The sequence below is a fragment of the Schistocerca nitens genome, chromosome 1 (assembly GCF_023898315.1).
Source record: "Schistocerca nitens isolate TAMUIC-IGC-003100 chromosome 1, iqSchNite1.1, whole genome shotgun sequence".
NCBI lineage: Eukaryota > Metazoa > Arthropoda > Insecta > Orthoptera > Acrididae > Schistocerca > Schistocerca nitens.
The window spans coordinates 1,047,740,175-1,047,758,071 of NC_064614.1; the positions used below are offsets into that span (position 1 = coordinate 1,047,740,175).

The 17,897-nt window shown below is 38.0% G+C and overlaps 1 protein-coding gene across 1 annotated transcript in view; it reads right to left on the reverse strand.

Annotated features, from left to right (window-relative positions):
- Positions 1–4,607: 4,607 nt before the first annotated feature.
- LOC126197171 (guanine nucleotide-binding protein-like 1) overlaps positions 4,608–17,897 on the reverse strand; it is a 60,105-nt gene continuing 46,815 nt past the window's right edge. Inside the window, exons 10-12 of the mRNA XM_049934620.1 lie at positions 12,697–12,844; positions 12,104–12,244; positions 4,608–4,980 (exon numbers count right to left, since the gene is read on the reverse strand). Of these exons, the coding sequence (XP_049790577.1) occupies positions 4,724–4,980; positions 12,104–12,244; positions 12,697–12,844 (546 nt within the window). The 3' untranslated portion in view covers positions 4,608–4,723. The remainder of the gene's footprint in view (positions 4,981–12,103; positions 12,245–12,696; positions 12,845–17,897) is intronic.

Here is a 17,897-nt window from a genome sequence, read left to right on the forward strand (position 1 = left end):
GATGTTTTGTGTGTTATTGGGAAGCATAGTTACCATCAATGTAGTTTCTGGAAGAGGCTTTGGAAGCACACTTACCACCAACTTCGAGGTGTACCCCAAAGATTTTGGCAATACGTTTTATGACCTCTGTCTATGCCTGATATCTTGTGGTAGTACATTGCACCAGTGTATGAAAACTGCTGTCTTGGGATCACTAATGTTGTCAGAACACACTGCTTCACTTCTGCAATATACATTATTGTGACATGTATCAGTTCATATCTTTATTGTGTCATAAAGTTTCAAGGATTGTTTTCACATTATGATATGAAAAATTTAATATCAGTAACAAAAATTTTTTAAATAAAGTACAAGAAAACAAAACAAAAACAGAAAACACTGTTCATTTTTTTACTTGTAATGGCAACACATAACAGTACACAAAAGTGAAGTGGGAACTCCATCTACCACCAGTTTTAATACATCACAAAGTTGCCACAGTGATACAGGTATCGCCATAGTTTTTGGTCCTAAAACTTAACTAAACTCTGCCCGGATACTGGATGCCGAGACGGGCATGTGGTCAGCACACTGCTCTCCCAGCTAAATGTCAGTTTACAAAACTGGAGCCGCTACTTCTCAATCATGTAGCTCCTCAGTTTGCCTCACAAGGGCTGAGTGCACCCTGCTTGCCAACAGTGCGTGGCAGACCGGTCACCCATTCAAGTGCTAGCCCAGCCTGACAGTGCTTAACTTGTCATCTGACGAGAACCAGTATTACCACTGCAGCAAAGCCGTTGGCTGTTTGGTCCTAAATCACAAAAATAAAATTATCGTCACTGAGTTCCTACAAAAAATGCACCCACGTAAGGGTTATAGAGTAGAAGGAGTTGCCTATCAGAAAGTCTTCAAACTCTGTTTAGACTGTGCTTTACCAGAAACAAAGTTTTTTTTATGGTTGCTGGCAATTTATTGAAAATGTGTATTCCTGAATATTGGACACCTTTCTGGACCAAGGTAAGTGATTTTAGGTCTTTGTGTAGATTGTTCTTATTCCTAATATTGATATTATGTATTGAGCTATTGGTTGGAGATAGAGATATGTACTTACAACACATTTCATGAAGGAATAAATATACTGAGAAGCAGTGGTTAGAACACGAAGTTCCTTGAACAGGTTTCTGTATGATGTTCTTGAATTTGCACATTAAAATATTTTGCTCTGTTTGACGAGTTACCCCAGAATATGATACCGTTTGACATAATATAATGAAAGTAAGCAGAGTATGGAAGTTTTTTTTTATATTTATATCTCCTACACCTGACGTCATTTCACTGCAAATACAGACTCGTTTAGGCACCCCCCCCCCCCCCAACTGAATTTATTATTGAGTTGTAATGACAGCAATTTAACACTGTCAATCTCTTCAATCTGCTTGTCTTCATATGTTATGCAAATGTTGGAATGAAATCTCTTACAGATTCTGAGCTGCCTCTAGTGAGTCTTTTCAAAGTTTAATGACAGTGAATTAGCTTTAAACCATTTATTAATGTCAGTGAAAACTTGATAAAAAGCAGCCATTTCTAAATCTGTACCTGACTTGCTGCATAGCAGGCATATTTGATCAAATTCATAAAGTGTGGTGATAGAAATAGACAGTGAGAAATATCTCAAGTTTAACAACTCTTCCACTAATAAACCTGGAATGACAAAGAGCTATCGGAAATTATATTATTATATTAAGTCTCTTTGTTGTCATCCTAAACAGAGGTGTCATTATGTCCAGGCCAAGAATCCAACACAAACAATGAATTAATTTCTGCAACTGATACGAAGACTTTTCGGACATAGTATTAGAAATTATTTTCTCCAATTTTTCCAAATTTTGCTATGTCAGCTCCGAGATTTTTGCAAGTAAACAGTCTTTTTGCCCTGATGTTTCTGAAGACAGAGACAAAGCAGCAGAAACAGTAATCATTGGTGTTGTTGACTATGAATATGTCATAGCATTCAGCAACTGCAGGTAACTCTTGTCTTTTTTTCGCTCAAAATGATAAACTACTTCAGATGAGGCCAGTGATTTCAATTCTACACCATTCTTCATATTTCATCTTTGCAGGGTTGGATTCCACATTCTGCGAAACTCTGCAACTTGTGCAAAGACTGATGCTGTTAGCAACCACTGCTAATTATTATGGGTATTAAATAAGTGTTGCAAATTCAAGCAAATAGTAACTGTGAACAATTGTGTCAGAGGAATTACCTATGGAAACTGAAATTCGCTTCACAAGTTATGGCTGCCATGTTATCTGTTTACCAACGTGCCATCAACTAGAGCCCCTATCACATCATGTGCGTAAACTGTACACCTATGCACCAGCACCTCAAACATGCATATCTGTAACTACAGGCTGGTTCACATAGACTTATTACAGCATCCACGTGGGATATACCCGGCACTCATGCACAGTAGAAGGTAATAACGCGCGAAATGCAAATAGAAGCAGCTGATCTCTTGCAAAGTCGTTTGTTCTACCGTGCAAAACACAAGGGGGGACCATATGACATACTGGAACGTCATTCGTTCAAATTATTTATGTAAGCTACAGGTTCCTATTTAAAAGAAATTGTTTTTTATCATTATTTATTAAGTAATTGTAATCTATTATGTAGGTTATTATTGTTCTTAATTACAGACTCAACAGCTAGTTTTATATTACAATACTTGGTTACACAGGTACATGTATATCTAAATTTACATTTTACACATGGACGACCCACTTGTTTTTGGAGATATTGCCCTGGCAGTGACAGTAAATCTTTGGATTAGGGCAGAACAACAATGAAAACGGAAAGCCAGATGTTGTTGAGTTCGAACCTGGCTGAAAAGAAGGAACAAAGGCAGGGGATCATAAAGAACCAAGGCCCGATGATCCGCAAGAATTTCGGAACTTCGTGAGGGTGGACATGGCCTGTTTCTAGAAGCTGCTGTCTATAATAGAAGATGGAATTAGCAAGAGTGACAGTGTCACGAGGGAGGCTCTCACCTTCTTGAAAGTAAGAATTAAATCATATGTTTATATGTTTTATGATCATACCAGCCTAGATCACTGATAAAATACCAGTACATGCCCTGTTATGTTGCAGGCTGGTTGTAACATTATATTTCCAGGTGAGTGGGAAATCATTTAAGAGTGTGGCTTTTAGCCACAGAATAGCACAGCCCACCATTTCAAAAGTTGTTGTGGGTGTATGCACTGCAATTTGCAAAACTTTCAAGGACCAGTACTTAAAGGTGCACTTGTGTTATTTTTCCAAGTTTGGAAAATGCAATGTGCTACTGAGAGTTTTTCAGTCATCATCTGTCGCACTGGGCGAAACTGCACGGACTTCCTCACTATCACTGCCAGTTTCTCTTTTCTGGCATGCTGAAATAAAGCAAGAGATGCAATCAAATCAAACATGAACATTCGTAAGCTAAGGCATTATGATACAAATCTAAAATCACCATGTAACTATCTATCGCTTACGCCTTAGTTCCACAGCGATCACATGGTTACAATGGAGTTGGCAAGGTTAGTTTTTAGGTGTGGCCGGATGCCCTTCCTGCCACTACCCCGTAACCTCCCCACCCCCCCTTCCCCCAGGACAGAATCAGTGTACCCCAATTGTCTGTATCTAGTGTAAATCGTGAAATAGTGTGAACGTGTATCAAATGTCTGCGACGCATGTAACTGACGTGGAACATGGGGACCAGCCTGGCATTCACCTAGGGGGATGTGGAAAACCTCCTAAAAACCACATCCAGGCTGGCAGGCACACCGGCCCTCATCGTTAATCTGCTGGGCAGATTCGATCCAGGGCTGGCGCACCTACCAGAGTCCAGGAAGCAGCGCGTTAGCGCTCTTGGCTACCCTGGCGGGTGAAAAATCACCATGTAACATTATACGCATATTACTCAGAAAGAAACAATTGAACGATTGCCAACGTACCATATTATGATACAATGGGTCGTATGGACACCTTTCCTCGCTGTATGCCAGAATTAAGACGCTTAACACCTCTTTCCACAATTTCATTTCTATAACGCAAAGTAATTAAAAGAAAAAAATGCTTTCACAAACAGCTAGTATTAGTCTCCTGGGATAAAAAAAAATAATCCGCATTTATGAAAACCTACTTATTGAAAAAAAAAAAAAACACGGAAAATCCCCAACACAAAAACTGAAAATAACTACTAACGTGTCTGCTAATTTTCGTAGTTTCACCCATTCTACCGTTAGACGGCTGTAGCGCTAGACCAGCACCCTTTGTGGCAGATCGTTGTGTAATACCTGCTTAAGGATATGTGCCTGCTGTGTTGCACATGAGCAGTCTGCTATATCCATGGCAGGGGCATATATTTCTCCAGATACCTGGTGAGCTAAAAAATTTGGCAATTTTCAACATTTTTAAGAAATATTTGCAATGTGTAGTAGCAGCTAAAATCTTGGCCTTGTGTTACTTTTGGTGTATTCTTCCTATATAAAAAAATTCTGGGGCAGGTTTTGACATGTCAGACTGGACCGTTCCCTTGTGGGTGTTGTTGTACGTAATATAATGCTGAATGACAGCAACTTTTAGAAGAACAATCAATATTTAATTGTACATTTTTAACATATGGATACTCATAATCTTAAATTTATATTATCATGAACTTCACAGCTCTCACTTATAACAATAAGTACAGTATTCAAAGTTTTATTAATCACTTGTGTCGAGGCCCATAAATTTGTTGCTATATCCAACTGCACCAACAGACTCTTCTTCTTCATCATCATCTTCCTCCTCTGAATCACCCTCACTTTTTTCTCCTGTATTTTCATGACTAATCTGCTTCTCAGATGTATCACTTTCTTCATCAGATGACTCAGTTCCATCCTTCAGCTCTGTGTTCTTCTCTTGTCCTTTTGCCTGAACCCAGTGCACAGTTTCAACATACTCATGGTTTTCCCATAGCTCTAAAAGAAAGAAAAGTTATTTGTTACTTTAGAAATGACATTACTTACTATCAGAAATAGAACAAAACACAGTGTTACAGATGAATAGCAGCTTAACATGCATAAAAATAGGTTAAAATACTATCAACCAATTGTAGAAAACTAAGGCCAGGCTAACAGCAACTGAAACAAAACAAGGGAATTACCAGATATTATCTGCTAGGGCCTACAGTTGAGAACTTCATAAATATTAGAGAACAGGAAAGAAGACTGACACTGTTCTGCAGCTATGAGAGGATGGAGATCACCCATTAACACACATGTTGGGTCAACATGACTTGTGTAGCTTTTTTTTTCTTTTTCTTCATTGGGTGTGTTCACCTTTGTTGTCTAGCATCTACTTTTCTCCCAGTTTTAGCATATCAACCAACAGGGTATGTGAGTGCAAGAAAATTTATGATGTATTACACATGTATGAGCTTCTAGGAAAATTCTTCAGTATTAATATCCTGACAAGCTATTGTTTCCTTAATATTTGCATAATAATGCAGTAAATGAAGCAAGCAAAAAGGAATACAAACGTCTCAAAAATGAGATTGACAGGAATTGCAAAATGGCTAAGCAGGGATGGCTAGAGGACAAATGTAAGGATGTAAAGGCACATATCACTAGGGGTAAGATAGATACTGCCTACAGGGAAATTAAAGAGACCTTTGGAGAAAAGAGAACCACTTGTATGAATATCAAGAGCTCAGATGGAAACCCAATTCTAAGCAAAGAAGGGTGGAAGGAGTATATAGAGGGTCTATACAAAAGCTATGTTCTTGAGGACAATATTATAGAAATGGAAGAGAATGTATATGAAGATGAAATAGGAGATATGATACTGCGTGAAGAGCGTGACAGAGCACTGTAAGACTTAAGTCGAAACAAGGCCCCGGGAGTAGACTATATTCCATTAGAACTACTGACAGCCTTGGGAGCGCCAGTCCTCACAAGATGTATGAGACAGGCGAAATACCTTCAGACTTCAAGAAATATAATAATTCCAATCCCAAAGAAAGCAAGTGTTGACAGATGTGAAAATTACCAAACAATTAGTTTAATAAGCCACAGCTGCAAAATACTAACATGAATTCTTTACAGACGAATGGAAAAACTGGTAGAAGCTGACCTCGGGGAAGATCAGTTTGGAACACGTGAGGCAATACTTACCATACGACTTATATTAGAAAATAGATGTTTCTAGCATTTATAGACTTAGAGAAAGCTTTTGACAATGTTATCTGGAATACTCTCTTTCAAATTCTAAAGGTGGCAGGGGTAAAATACAGGGAGCGAAAGGCTATTTACAAATTGTACAGAAATCAGATGGCAGTTATAAGATTCAAGGGGCACGAAAGGGAAGCACTGGTTGGGAAGGGAGTGAGACAGTGTTGTAGCCTATCCCCGATGTTATTCAATCTGTATATTGAGCAAGTAGTAAAGGAAACAAAAGAAAAATTTGGAGTAGGTATTAAAATCCATGGAGATGAAATAAAAACTTTGAGGTTTGCCGATGACATTGTAATTCTGTCAGAGACAGCAAAGGACCTGGATGAGCAGCTGAACGGAATGGACAGTGTCTTGAAAGGAGGATATAAGATGAACATAAAAAAAAAACAAAATGAGGATTAATGGAATGTAGTCTAATAAAATTAGGTGATGCTGCGGGAATTAAGATTAGGAAATCAGATGCTTAAAGTAGTAAATGAGTTTTACTATTTGGGGAGCAAAATAACTGATGATGGTCGAAGTAGAGAGGATATAAAATGTAGACTGGCAATGGCAAGGAAAGCGTTTCTGAAGAAGAGAAATTTGTTAACATTGAGTATATATTTAAGTGCAGGAAGTGAAACATGGACGATAAATAGTTTTGACAAGAAGAGAATAGAAGCTTTTGAAATGTGGTGCTACAGAAGAATGATGAAGATTAGATGGGTAGATCACATAACTAATGAGGCGGTATTGAATAGAATTGGGGAGAAGAGAAATTTGTGGCACAACTTGACTAGAAGAAGGAATTGGTTGGTAGGACATATTCTGCGGCACCAAGGGATCACCAATTTAGTACTGGAAGGCAGTGTGGAGGGTAAAAATCATAGAGGGAAACCAAGAGATGAATACAATAAACAGATTCAGAAGGATGTAGTTTGCAGTAGGTACTGGGAGATGAAGAAGCTTGCACAGGATAGAGTAGCATGAAGAGCTGCGTCAAACCAGTCTCTGGACTGAAGACCACAACAACAACAACAACAACAACAGGAAGATACAAGATGACTTGGACAGGATTTATGATTGGTGTAAAGAATGGCAGCTAACTCTAAATATAGGTAAATGTAAATTAATGCAGATGAATAGGAAAAAGAAACCTGTAATGTTTGAATACTCCATTAGTAGTGTAGCGCTTGACACAGTCACAGTCACGTAATGTTTGAATACTCCATTAGTAGTGTAGTGCTTGACACAGTCACGTCGATTAAATATTTGGGCGTAACATAGCAGAGCAATATAAAGTAGGACAAGCATGTAATGGCAGTTGTGGGGAAAGCGGATAGTCGTCTTCAGTTCATTGGTAGAAGTTTAGGAAGATGTGGTTCATCTGTAAAGGAGACCGCCTATAAAACACTAATACGACCTATTCTTGAGTACTGCTCGAGCATTTGGGATCCCTATCAGGTCGGATTGAGGGAGAACATAGAAGCAATTCAGAGGCGGGCTGCTAGACTTGTTACTGGTAGGTTTGATCATCACGCGAGTGTTACGGAAATACTTCAGGAACTCGGGTGGGAGTCTCTAGAGGAAAGGAGGCGTTCTTTTCGTGAATCGCTACTGAGGAAATTTAGAGAACCAGCATTTGAGGCTGACTGCAGTACAATTTTACTGCTGCCAACTTACATTTCGCAGAAAGACCACAAAGATAAGATAAGAGAGAGTAGGGTTCGTACAGAGGCATATAGGCAGTCATTTTTCCCTCGTTCTGTTTGGGATTGGAACAGGGAGAGAAGATGCTAGTTGTGGTACAACGTACCCTCCGCCACGCACCATATGGTGGATTGCGGAGTATGTATGTAGATGTAGATGTAAAATGTGTAGATGAAGATCCAACACTGTTACTTAATTATTTCAAGAAAATTACTGTGTTGTTAAAAGTGGGGACATAATGTTCGGCAAACAGTCTGGGGAAATTCAGAGGATGATGACACTGTTGAATTATGGAAACCAATGAATGTGTTGTGTAGCAAGCAAGAGGCACACAACAAATACATTTAGAGGCCACCACCACACAGGTGCAACCGCAACCTTTCATTTGGTACCTCTCAGTTCCATGCAGCAGCCTCCAGATGACACTCACATACCTGGACCTCTTTCTGCTTCTGCATCACGTTTTTCTGTGTGTCACAAATGTCCGCCAAAAGTGTGGACAGCCAAAAAAGAGAGTGCTGCCAATCATGGTAACATTGTATCTGCAGCCAGCTTAATATAGTTCCCGCAAGGCTACCGTACATTCCGACTTAGCAGTCAATATTTACAGAGTAATAAGATGATGAAGAGTGTCTGCAATATTACTTTCAGACAGAGTGACAATATCAGACACTGCAAAGAGACAGCAAAGTTAGCCTACCTAAATTTCACTGAATTAGTGACAGGACATCAAGGGCCATACATGAAACTGTACAAAAGCAAAGTACCATTTTGTAACACAATCTTAACAGATGTTATTGGTTATTTCTAGGGAGAGGAAAGAATTGTTTTATTTTATGCCTAAATTCAGTGCTACTTTGTTGCCTAATTCATTTTTTACACTTTTAATATTTTTTGGTCAATTTCAATATTATTTCATTCCAATTGCCAAATTTGTTATTATTGTTCGCTGCATTTCATGGCAAATCTGGTGCAATTCTTTTGCCAAATGCAGTGCTATTTTTTGCCTAAATCAGTACTTTTTTGCTGAATACAGTGTTAGTTTCTTACCAGATTCGATTATATTTTTTGTCAAATATGGTGTTACTTCTTCGGCAAATTCAGAGTTTTTTTTCACTGTTTCTGTTATTTTTTGCTAATTTTGGCATTTTTTCCGATTTTGGCACTGTTTTTCAACATTGCATCGTAGTTTGTTACCCGGGAAATAAAATGACACTTTAAGATTATGCATGAACCTTGGTTTCGAGGAAAAAAGGAGGCCAAATGCATGTTTCAACATTCAATAACTACCAGTTACAGTGACAAATTCCACAATATTTCATAAAAATCAATGGCTTTGGAATGTCTGCTGTAAATAGTGTAAAACTGATACAAGGAGTTAATGCAACCCTCCACTTCTAAAGTAACTCATGACAGTGAAGTAGTTTTTATGTGACAGTCAGTTATATGGAATCAGCACAATAAGACGGGTTGACATGGAGATGTGACAGAATGGCAAAAAGAAGCTACTGTGTTTGACATCCTAATGACAACATATTGACTGAAGCTGCTCCATTTGTTGATGTATCAATGCAGACTGCTCGACAAGGAAAGATATATCACTCACAGACATGTAACACAGTAACAGTAGTCATAAAAAGATCCTAGCTGTTATGCCTCATCACTTACTATCATTTTCAAACATGAATTGCTGCTGTCAGTGAATGCAGGTACACCTCAACAAGTTTTCAAAGGAACATTACAGAGGAACTGCATGTAATGGTCATATGCAGTCAGGTAATTGGCATAAGGCCACTGCTCACTGTGGCAAATACAGCTGTATGTCTTCACTGGGTGGACGATGTACAAACTGGAAAGTAACTGACTGGAGGCAGATAGTGTGTAGTCTCACAAGTCGAGATTTTGCCTATTTTCAAACTACACAAGTTTCAGAGGCATGAATAACCCAATGAGTTATTTATTCTGTGGTGTGTGGAGGGTGTAGTTCAAGCTGGAGGTTGTTGTGTGGCATTTTGGGGACATTTACATATCATATCTTATAGGCCTACCTGGATCAGAATTTAAAAAAAGTGATAAGATGGTTCATTACTTACAAGACACTACCATAGCAATAACCAATCAGAGTACAAGTTTGGTCACACCTTCTGTTCTGTGCACAGCTGTCATATTGATCTGCAGTCACAACTGCATATAACAATTGTGATCTGCGACATCATGTGAAATTTCTTCGAAAAGTGCTAAGACTATTAAGATGTTACAAAATGAACTCAGTACTACAGGATAACAGGGGAAGCATAAATACTTTAAATAGAACTGCACAGCTGCTGCTGTACTGGAGCCATATGGCGCTTTGGTGTAATGGCAAAATGATAACATCTGCTCCTTTCATGCTGTAGATTACTTTGTTATTCTGACCCAGGTATAGGCCCACTCATTGAGGTTACTGTGAACATGAGCCAGGATGATTATTTCAACACTGTAGGTGCCCAAATGTAGCCCTTTCTTCTGTATCTTCATGATGAGTATGCTGTGTACCCTACTGTCTTCCAGTAAGTCAACAGCCATGTTCAAAGGGCTGCACACATACAATCCTGATTTGACAAACACTTAGCCAGCATATCTCATCTTGACTACCCCATTAAATCACCCAATCTTAATTCAATAGAAAATGTCTTGTACCATTTGTAACAGGGGATGAAATGTATGAGCAACACTGGATGGTGAATTAAACCAAAAACATCACAACAGCCAAGTTGTGTTAAACCATAAGCATAAATGTGGACATCAGTTTAATGACACTCTTTGTCACCATTGCTATTATTGTTTAATATGAGCTGCACTTCATATGCTCACCACCGTTAAAATGTTATTTTAGGCTTTTTGAGAGAAACAGACACATGCAAAAATGAGTTTACTTCCCCAATTCATGTCACAAGCTTATTAGAAGTGGGCTCAGTGAATTCTCTACACCGTGTGAAATGTAAATTTTAAAGAATGCTCATGTGCTACAGTTTCACTTCATGCTATCTATCACTGCTGCCTATCTTTGTGATCTACAGTGTGTGGTGTAAAGTACATACATAAGTGGTGTACATAGTTGCTGCGACTGTATCATGTCAGATTTGAAAATGAAAGTCTTTAAAATGAGCTATTGCAAAACCCTCGTTCTGTTTCCATGTCACATCTCTGTCATAGCACATCATCTGCATGAAAAGTACATTTTCAGAACTTTACAAAATGCTTTCACCCCCACCTGCAATCACAACAACAGGTAACTCCCACTCTACACGTATTCAGTAGCTCATTTTACTTGTGTTAGTGTGGTGTAGTGACTGCACTGGCTATTGGGTGACTTAACAAGTCGCCAGCCAATAACACTTCACTAATCAGAAATGGGCGATGTTTCCTCGATCATGATTAAGCATATTCTTTGAGACTCAGCGTTTGAATTTAAAATGTTGACAATTGCTGTTGTTGCTGAATATAGTACATCGGATATACATGTAAAAAGATGAGACTTAGTTATAATTGGCACAAAAAAAGGTGGTGGTTGGACCCCTTCTTCATGTATTGGTTCGGTCCGAACACTATGCATCAACTGTCTTGTTTTACCATTATCACTGCAACCTAGCAGTAATTGTATCATAGTTCTGCAGTGAAGTTAAATGTTGCAACTTGTGCTGGCAATACAGATCGAGGATTACTCAGTATTCCCTCTCTCACATCTCCTCTCTCCACAATTGCCTAAAAGACTTCCTGAATTCCACCACCAACCGTGGTGCAAACCATCTATCTTTTGAGCCATGAATTTATGGTGTAGAATTGCGAAAAACATAAAATCAGAGAATGTAAAGTTGAAGTTCCACTGTATATGGAAAATACTATGTGCCTTACTCATAACAGGTGAAATTGTTCAGAATCATTATTTTTGCTGATTACAAATGAATATTCCAAAGAACTGTCTCAAGTAGCAAACCAGTTCTTTTTCTTGTTATACTGAACTAACTTTAGTTGTCAGTGGGATTCAGACAATGGGGAAATTACCTTTATAATGTATAGGATAGGATATGATATGCCCATTTAGTTTATAACTGATCCTTTTTTCTCCCCAACACCTACTGGTTTAGAAATACATGTCTCTAAATCATGCAACTGTTACAAATATTTATAGAATCCTTACCTTTATTGTTGCTGTAGCCTGCTGGCCGCATGCAAAGACATATTTTTCCATCAAGTGCCATACGTAACAGATGATTTGCTGCTCGATATGAATCGAGGCGTGATGTCCTTGCTGTGAAAAAACCACGTTTCTGAGCCCACCCTGAAACATGAAAAATAAGACCATAATGTAAGCAAGGAGTAATTCAGTCACATCTGTTAAGACCTTTAATAATACACTACTGAAAACAATTTTCATCTACATCAAATTACATTGGTAGAATGAATTAACTACAGCCATTCACATAACAAAAACAGAAAAATTATGCAAACACAGCACTGTTTCATGTTTGGGTCTTGTCATTTTAGTTATTTTATTCTGTAATAACACAGGAAATTGCCAAAAGATATGACATTTCATGACATTAAATAAATAATAATGTAGCTGCAAAAGATTAATACAGAGCATGGACTATGAATGTAAAATGGAATTCATGGCTGTTAAAAAGTTGTATAGATCCATCTCATCTATCAGCCATTCAATATTTTCTTTTTTATACGAGGAGTGCCACGGATAGTTTTCAGGAGCACTGGTATATCGTAGTAGATTCTTACCATCACAGATGTCCAATGCAGACCACTCCTCATCTCCCTCAGGATGCTTAATTTGTAGTAAATGTGGTAAATCCATTCTCTCCCCAAGAAACTGAATTGCTGAATATGGTTCTCGGAGCTGAGCAATTGGGTAACTCCCCATTAGCACCTTAAAAGAACAGACATAGTTATTAAAGAAATTGAACTTCATCAAGCTCATTACTAAGTGAAGCATCTTCAAATGCAGTTAACTCTTGACAAGTTTGACAACAAGTAATTAAGGTACACACAGTTCCAGTGATTGATTATCATGGCAAAATGGAGAAATCAGGCAGAATTCTGGATATCAAATTACTGAATAGAGCCAGTCTTTACAGTTTACTGAAAACAAGCTATCCTGTGTTATACATCCTAAGTTCAGAAAAAAGTTCAGTAACTAAAACACATAAACAAAAACACACACACACACACACACACACACACACACACACACACACTTGCTACAGCAAAACGAAACAAAAGAAATTCATTCCGCACATAAAAACAAATTGCATGAATATATTTAGCATTAGAGAGTGTGCTTTGTACTTGAATCTACCATATAAGTGTAGAAGAACGTAAAGAATGGTGCAGCAAACAAAAACTGTGAGTAATGATAATAGTTAATACTGCTTACAAATGCAAGGTAAAGCATGAGAACTGTCCATGATCCCTAACCCAAAATTGTAAGAAAAACTATTGGGTTGGTGCATAAGTTTGTAGCATTTTACTGTAAGTTTAATGAACACAACAGATATACATCACAGAGACTTTCAAGTCATCAATTTTCCTTGCCTATTTATAACAGTCGGCTGACATAGGACAACTTTTCAATTCAGTGACATTAGAAATCACACAGTTTTGAGGCGAAGAACTCATCGAATCATGTTCGGAGCGCATTTTCATCAAGAAAGGAAACCCCAGAAGGTTGTTTAATAGGCGAAAATCTGAGGGTGAAAGATCAGGTGAATAAGGTGAATGGAGGAAGATTTCCCAACCCAACTCCTGTATAGTGTTTTTTGTCACTCTAGCACAATGTGGGCACGCATTATCATGGAGTAGCATCAACTCACAAGGTCTTCTTTGGCATTGTTCTTTGATTGCTTCTGCAAGACATCTTAGCTGTTGACAATACAGGCCAGTAGTCATAGTCACATCTTGGTGAAACCATTTATAGTACAGCACACTGTCGCTGTTCCACCAGATGCATAACTATCTTTTGTGGATGTGCACAGGTCATTGTACAGGGAGTTGTTGCTTTGTTTCGGCTCAACCATTCCTTTCTTTTCCTTATGCTAGCATTAAGATACCATTTCTCGTCACCAGTAGCAATACATTATAGGAATGGCTGGAGTTTTCACAAGCCAATTGATGGCAAGCAAGCAGAGATGCATATATGGCCACCCGCTGATGCGGTATGCACGCACCCAATATTTGAATCTATCCTAGTACATGCAAATTTTGCACAATGGTGGAATGACCACAGTTCATCACATTTGCCACTTCTCATGTACAATGATGTGGATCATTTGGATTAATGTGTTTAAACTATCTTCATTAATCCCCAAAGGGCTTTCTGAATGTGGAGATTCACTAATGTCAAAATTATCTTCCTTAAAATGAGAAAACCATTTTTTTTCTTTTTTTTTTTCTATGCTTTGTCCAATGCCATTATCATGTCCAAAGCCATTATCACCAAATACAGCACAAATTCTTCTGGCTGCTTTTGCTGCTGTCACTCTTTTATTGAACTCAAACAATTCTGATTTCTCCATTTTCTAGTGTTCACATCTCCAAATGACAATGTGACAATATGCAAACTCAAATAGCAACAGTGAAGTACAAATAAAAATGACAATTGATAAGTAAGCCCAAAGCATTTGGAATACCCACATGAAAAACAAAAACTCTACATACTTATGCACCAACCTAATATATTGTTATACTGACTACTAATGATAATTTACAATAAAGACTTTATTGCAGTCACAATTGATGGTATTTAACCTGTATCACCTGTAACTCCAAATGTACACAGTTTTTTTATGAAACTACCACTATTCTCCCGAAACATACATGTAATAACAGGACAAACAATACCTCTGTGGGAAAATGAATCCTTTGAAGCATTCTCCTTCACCAATTGTCTTTCTTAACTAATCTAGAGCAGCATGTTTCAATTTCACTCACCACTGTACTCAACACATCTCCTCACCCTTAAAAACTACTCTTCAAACAATTTATTTTCCCACACGCCTTCTGAAAACTAGGCATGCTCACTGCCTCAGGCCTGCAGAGGTTCTTCAACTTCAGTTGTGGAAGAAAGGTAATGTCATATGAGAGTGGCTGCTCAATAACTCTGAAGCTTATTGCTGCTGAAAAATCACTACAAATTTCGTCTATGTCTTCGAGCAATACTGTGATGAAAGATCCTTCATCAGTGTTTTGGCTTGAAACATATTAAAGTGTCTCTGCGTCTTGAGTAAGGCTTTATTCTATATACTTTTTCTGAATGGATGCCTGCTGAAATCTGAATGCCAGTACATACTAACACACATCTTATAGTGAAGAAAATTAATGTCTTTACAGTCGGGGCTTTCAGGCTGCGACTGGTGCAGCCTCAAAACAGATTAGTTTTTTGACTTGCTTAAAAATTACAAAAATAAAGCCAAGTTCTGTTGCTTGTTTGGTGATATAGTGGTGAAGTGGCAGAGTACAAATCAAAGATCTCAGGTTCGGTACCCGGTCAACCCTAGGATTTTTATCTGTCACTTGTCACTTTTTTCACCTCTTGCAATGTTTGCTGATGTGTAAAATGTTGAGTTGCACAGTAGTTTGGAATCCATGTTAAATTGTAGGTGTCCCTGTAACTGGCTAAGTTGGTTCAAAGGCCAGAGGAAGACAGCAGCCAACAGGACTAAAGCACTGCAGTGTTCAAAAAAATCTTCAGGTTGACTCATTTTGAAAATAAAGCCGTTTTGTTGCTCGTAAAAACAGTATTCACATAGTGAGATGTATCAGTTCCACACTGTTTGAGGATTTCTTTGCACCACATGATACAATGTGCCATTTAATCCTCTAGTAATGAGTTTGGTACCAATAAAAGACAAAGACTTGCCATTTTAATGTGTTCTTGCTGACTTGTGTGAACTGCTGGTACAGAAAGTGTTAAGAACTTCTCTTTATGATGATATGAAGTACCCTGGACCTTGTTCCCTTATTCCATAAACAGTAACATTTTCCTCTGTAACATATGAAGGAAGTGAGCCTACTAAAAAGCAACACTGGGAATGAAGTTACTACTCACAAACACTCTGTAAATTGTCTACATAGCATGGACATGTGAACAGCCTCCTTTTCCAAGCACTGAAGGTTGCTGTGGTATATTTTTATATAGGCTAGCATTAGTCTTCATGCTTTACATAAATTCAACATAAATATACAAGAGAAGTGATGTAACTACCAATAATTATTCTGGCACATATATAATGGTTATGAATGTGCAGTATCTGAAATTGTGCAGCCCAGCTAATTACGGCAAACTCTCGAATCTGATGATGGTCCATTCCAAGACTGTAAGTACTAGTTAATAGAGAGAATCTTGACATTCAACTAAGGAATTAAATCATCAACTTCATCAAATTTTAATAAAGTATGAGTCCACTATCAACTTCTAACAATTTATTCAATTCAGAGTCAATGAGTGAAGCTCAGCACTCTGAAAGTTAAGTCTTAGTGAAACCTGTCTCTGATTTGGTCTGTATATTTTAAGTAAACATTTTTACTCTGGTGCAAGTTGCTAAACCTATATGTCCTCAACATCAATGATTGCAAATTGGCTTTGGCTGGTGGGAAAGTGAAGTATCAGGAGTGAAATAAAGTATATTTAGTGCAATGTTGTATCAAACACCAAAAAGATGTTAATTATTGCAAAACTGTTTATTGTTTTTTTTCCTAGTCGAAGGAGATCATTGTTAATACTTACAGAGCAGGTCAGTCTGATTCAGTACTCATTTTTTTTTATAGAGAATGTATTGCAGTACACCTTGCAGGAGCGTAGCAGTCACTTAAAGTAATATTCTGAACAAGAGATTTCCTTGTACAAAACATAACCTCCAAATTTTAACAGAGGCAGTGCTTATGGGTCACACTGTTTAAGAGCATATCTTAATGGTGTTACCTTTAAACCACTGAAACTCAAAGATGGAAATTATTTACTCTACATTTGACAAAATTAATGAATCTGTTGACAGACTTTTTTGTCAGGTCTGAAAATATGTACAGTTCGTGCAAACCTTAACTTGAATGAAGAAAATCATTGTGCCCATGAATTCATTTAGGAAAGGTATAACTTAAACACTTAAGGCTAACCTCCTATAGCAAACTCTTATGAGGCCAATGTCTGTATTCTACCTAAGATTTTCATTACTGTGCACAAGTCTGTCTGTCTGGTGCAAGCCTGTGACTGGACTTTGGCCTGACTGCAAGTATGCTGCAGCCTTTCTATTTGACATGGCACTAAAAGGAGGAAGGGAGTACACAAATACGCACAAAAATAATTTTCTTTTATGTGAAAGACACTGTCAGCAATTAAAAATTCAAACAACAATTTTGCTTTATCTGAATAAGTGAGAAGAAACCCCAACAAAAGCATATGTTACACAATGTACTGTATATGAGAGATTAACTTTTGCTTTGGGACATTATACACTTTTGCCTTCTTCAGCTCATGTTATACTCCATCAATTAAAAATAACCAATTTCTGAAAATGTCATATGATTGGATGGTTAAAAAAATCTATTCACCAAGCAGTGGCAGCAGAAAACACAGGTAAAAGTTATCGAAATGTTCAAGCTTTTGGAGCCAGTGGCTCTTTGTTCTGGCAGAAGGGCTGAAGGGGAAAGAAGAGGGGTGAAAGGAAAGGACTGATCAGATTTAGGAAATGGGGAGAGGTACAGAAAAGTCACAAGACCCTGGGTTAGGGGAGACTTGTCGGACGTGACTTTTTCATAACTCTCCTGATTTCCTAAACCCCATCAGTCCTCTTTCTTTTCCGCTTCAATCCTTCTGCCAGAAGAAGAAATCACCGGCTCCGAAAGCTTACGCATTTTTGTAACGTTTGTTTGTGTTTCCTCCCACCGCAGCTTCGTTAGTAGATTTTTTATCCCTCCAATTATATGAT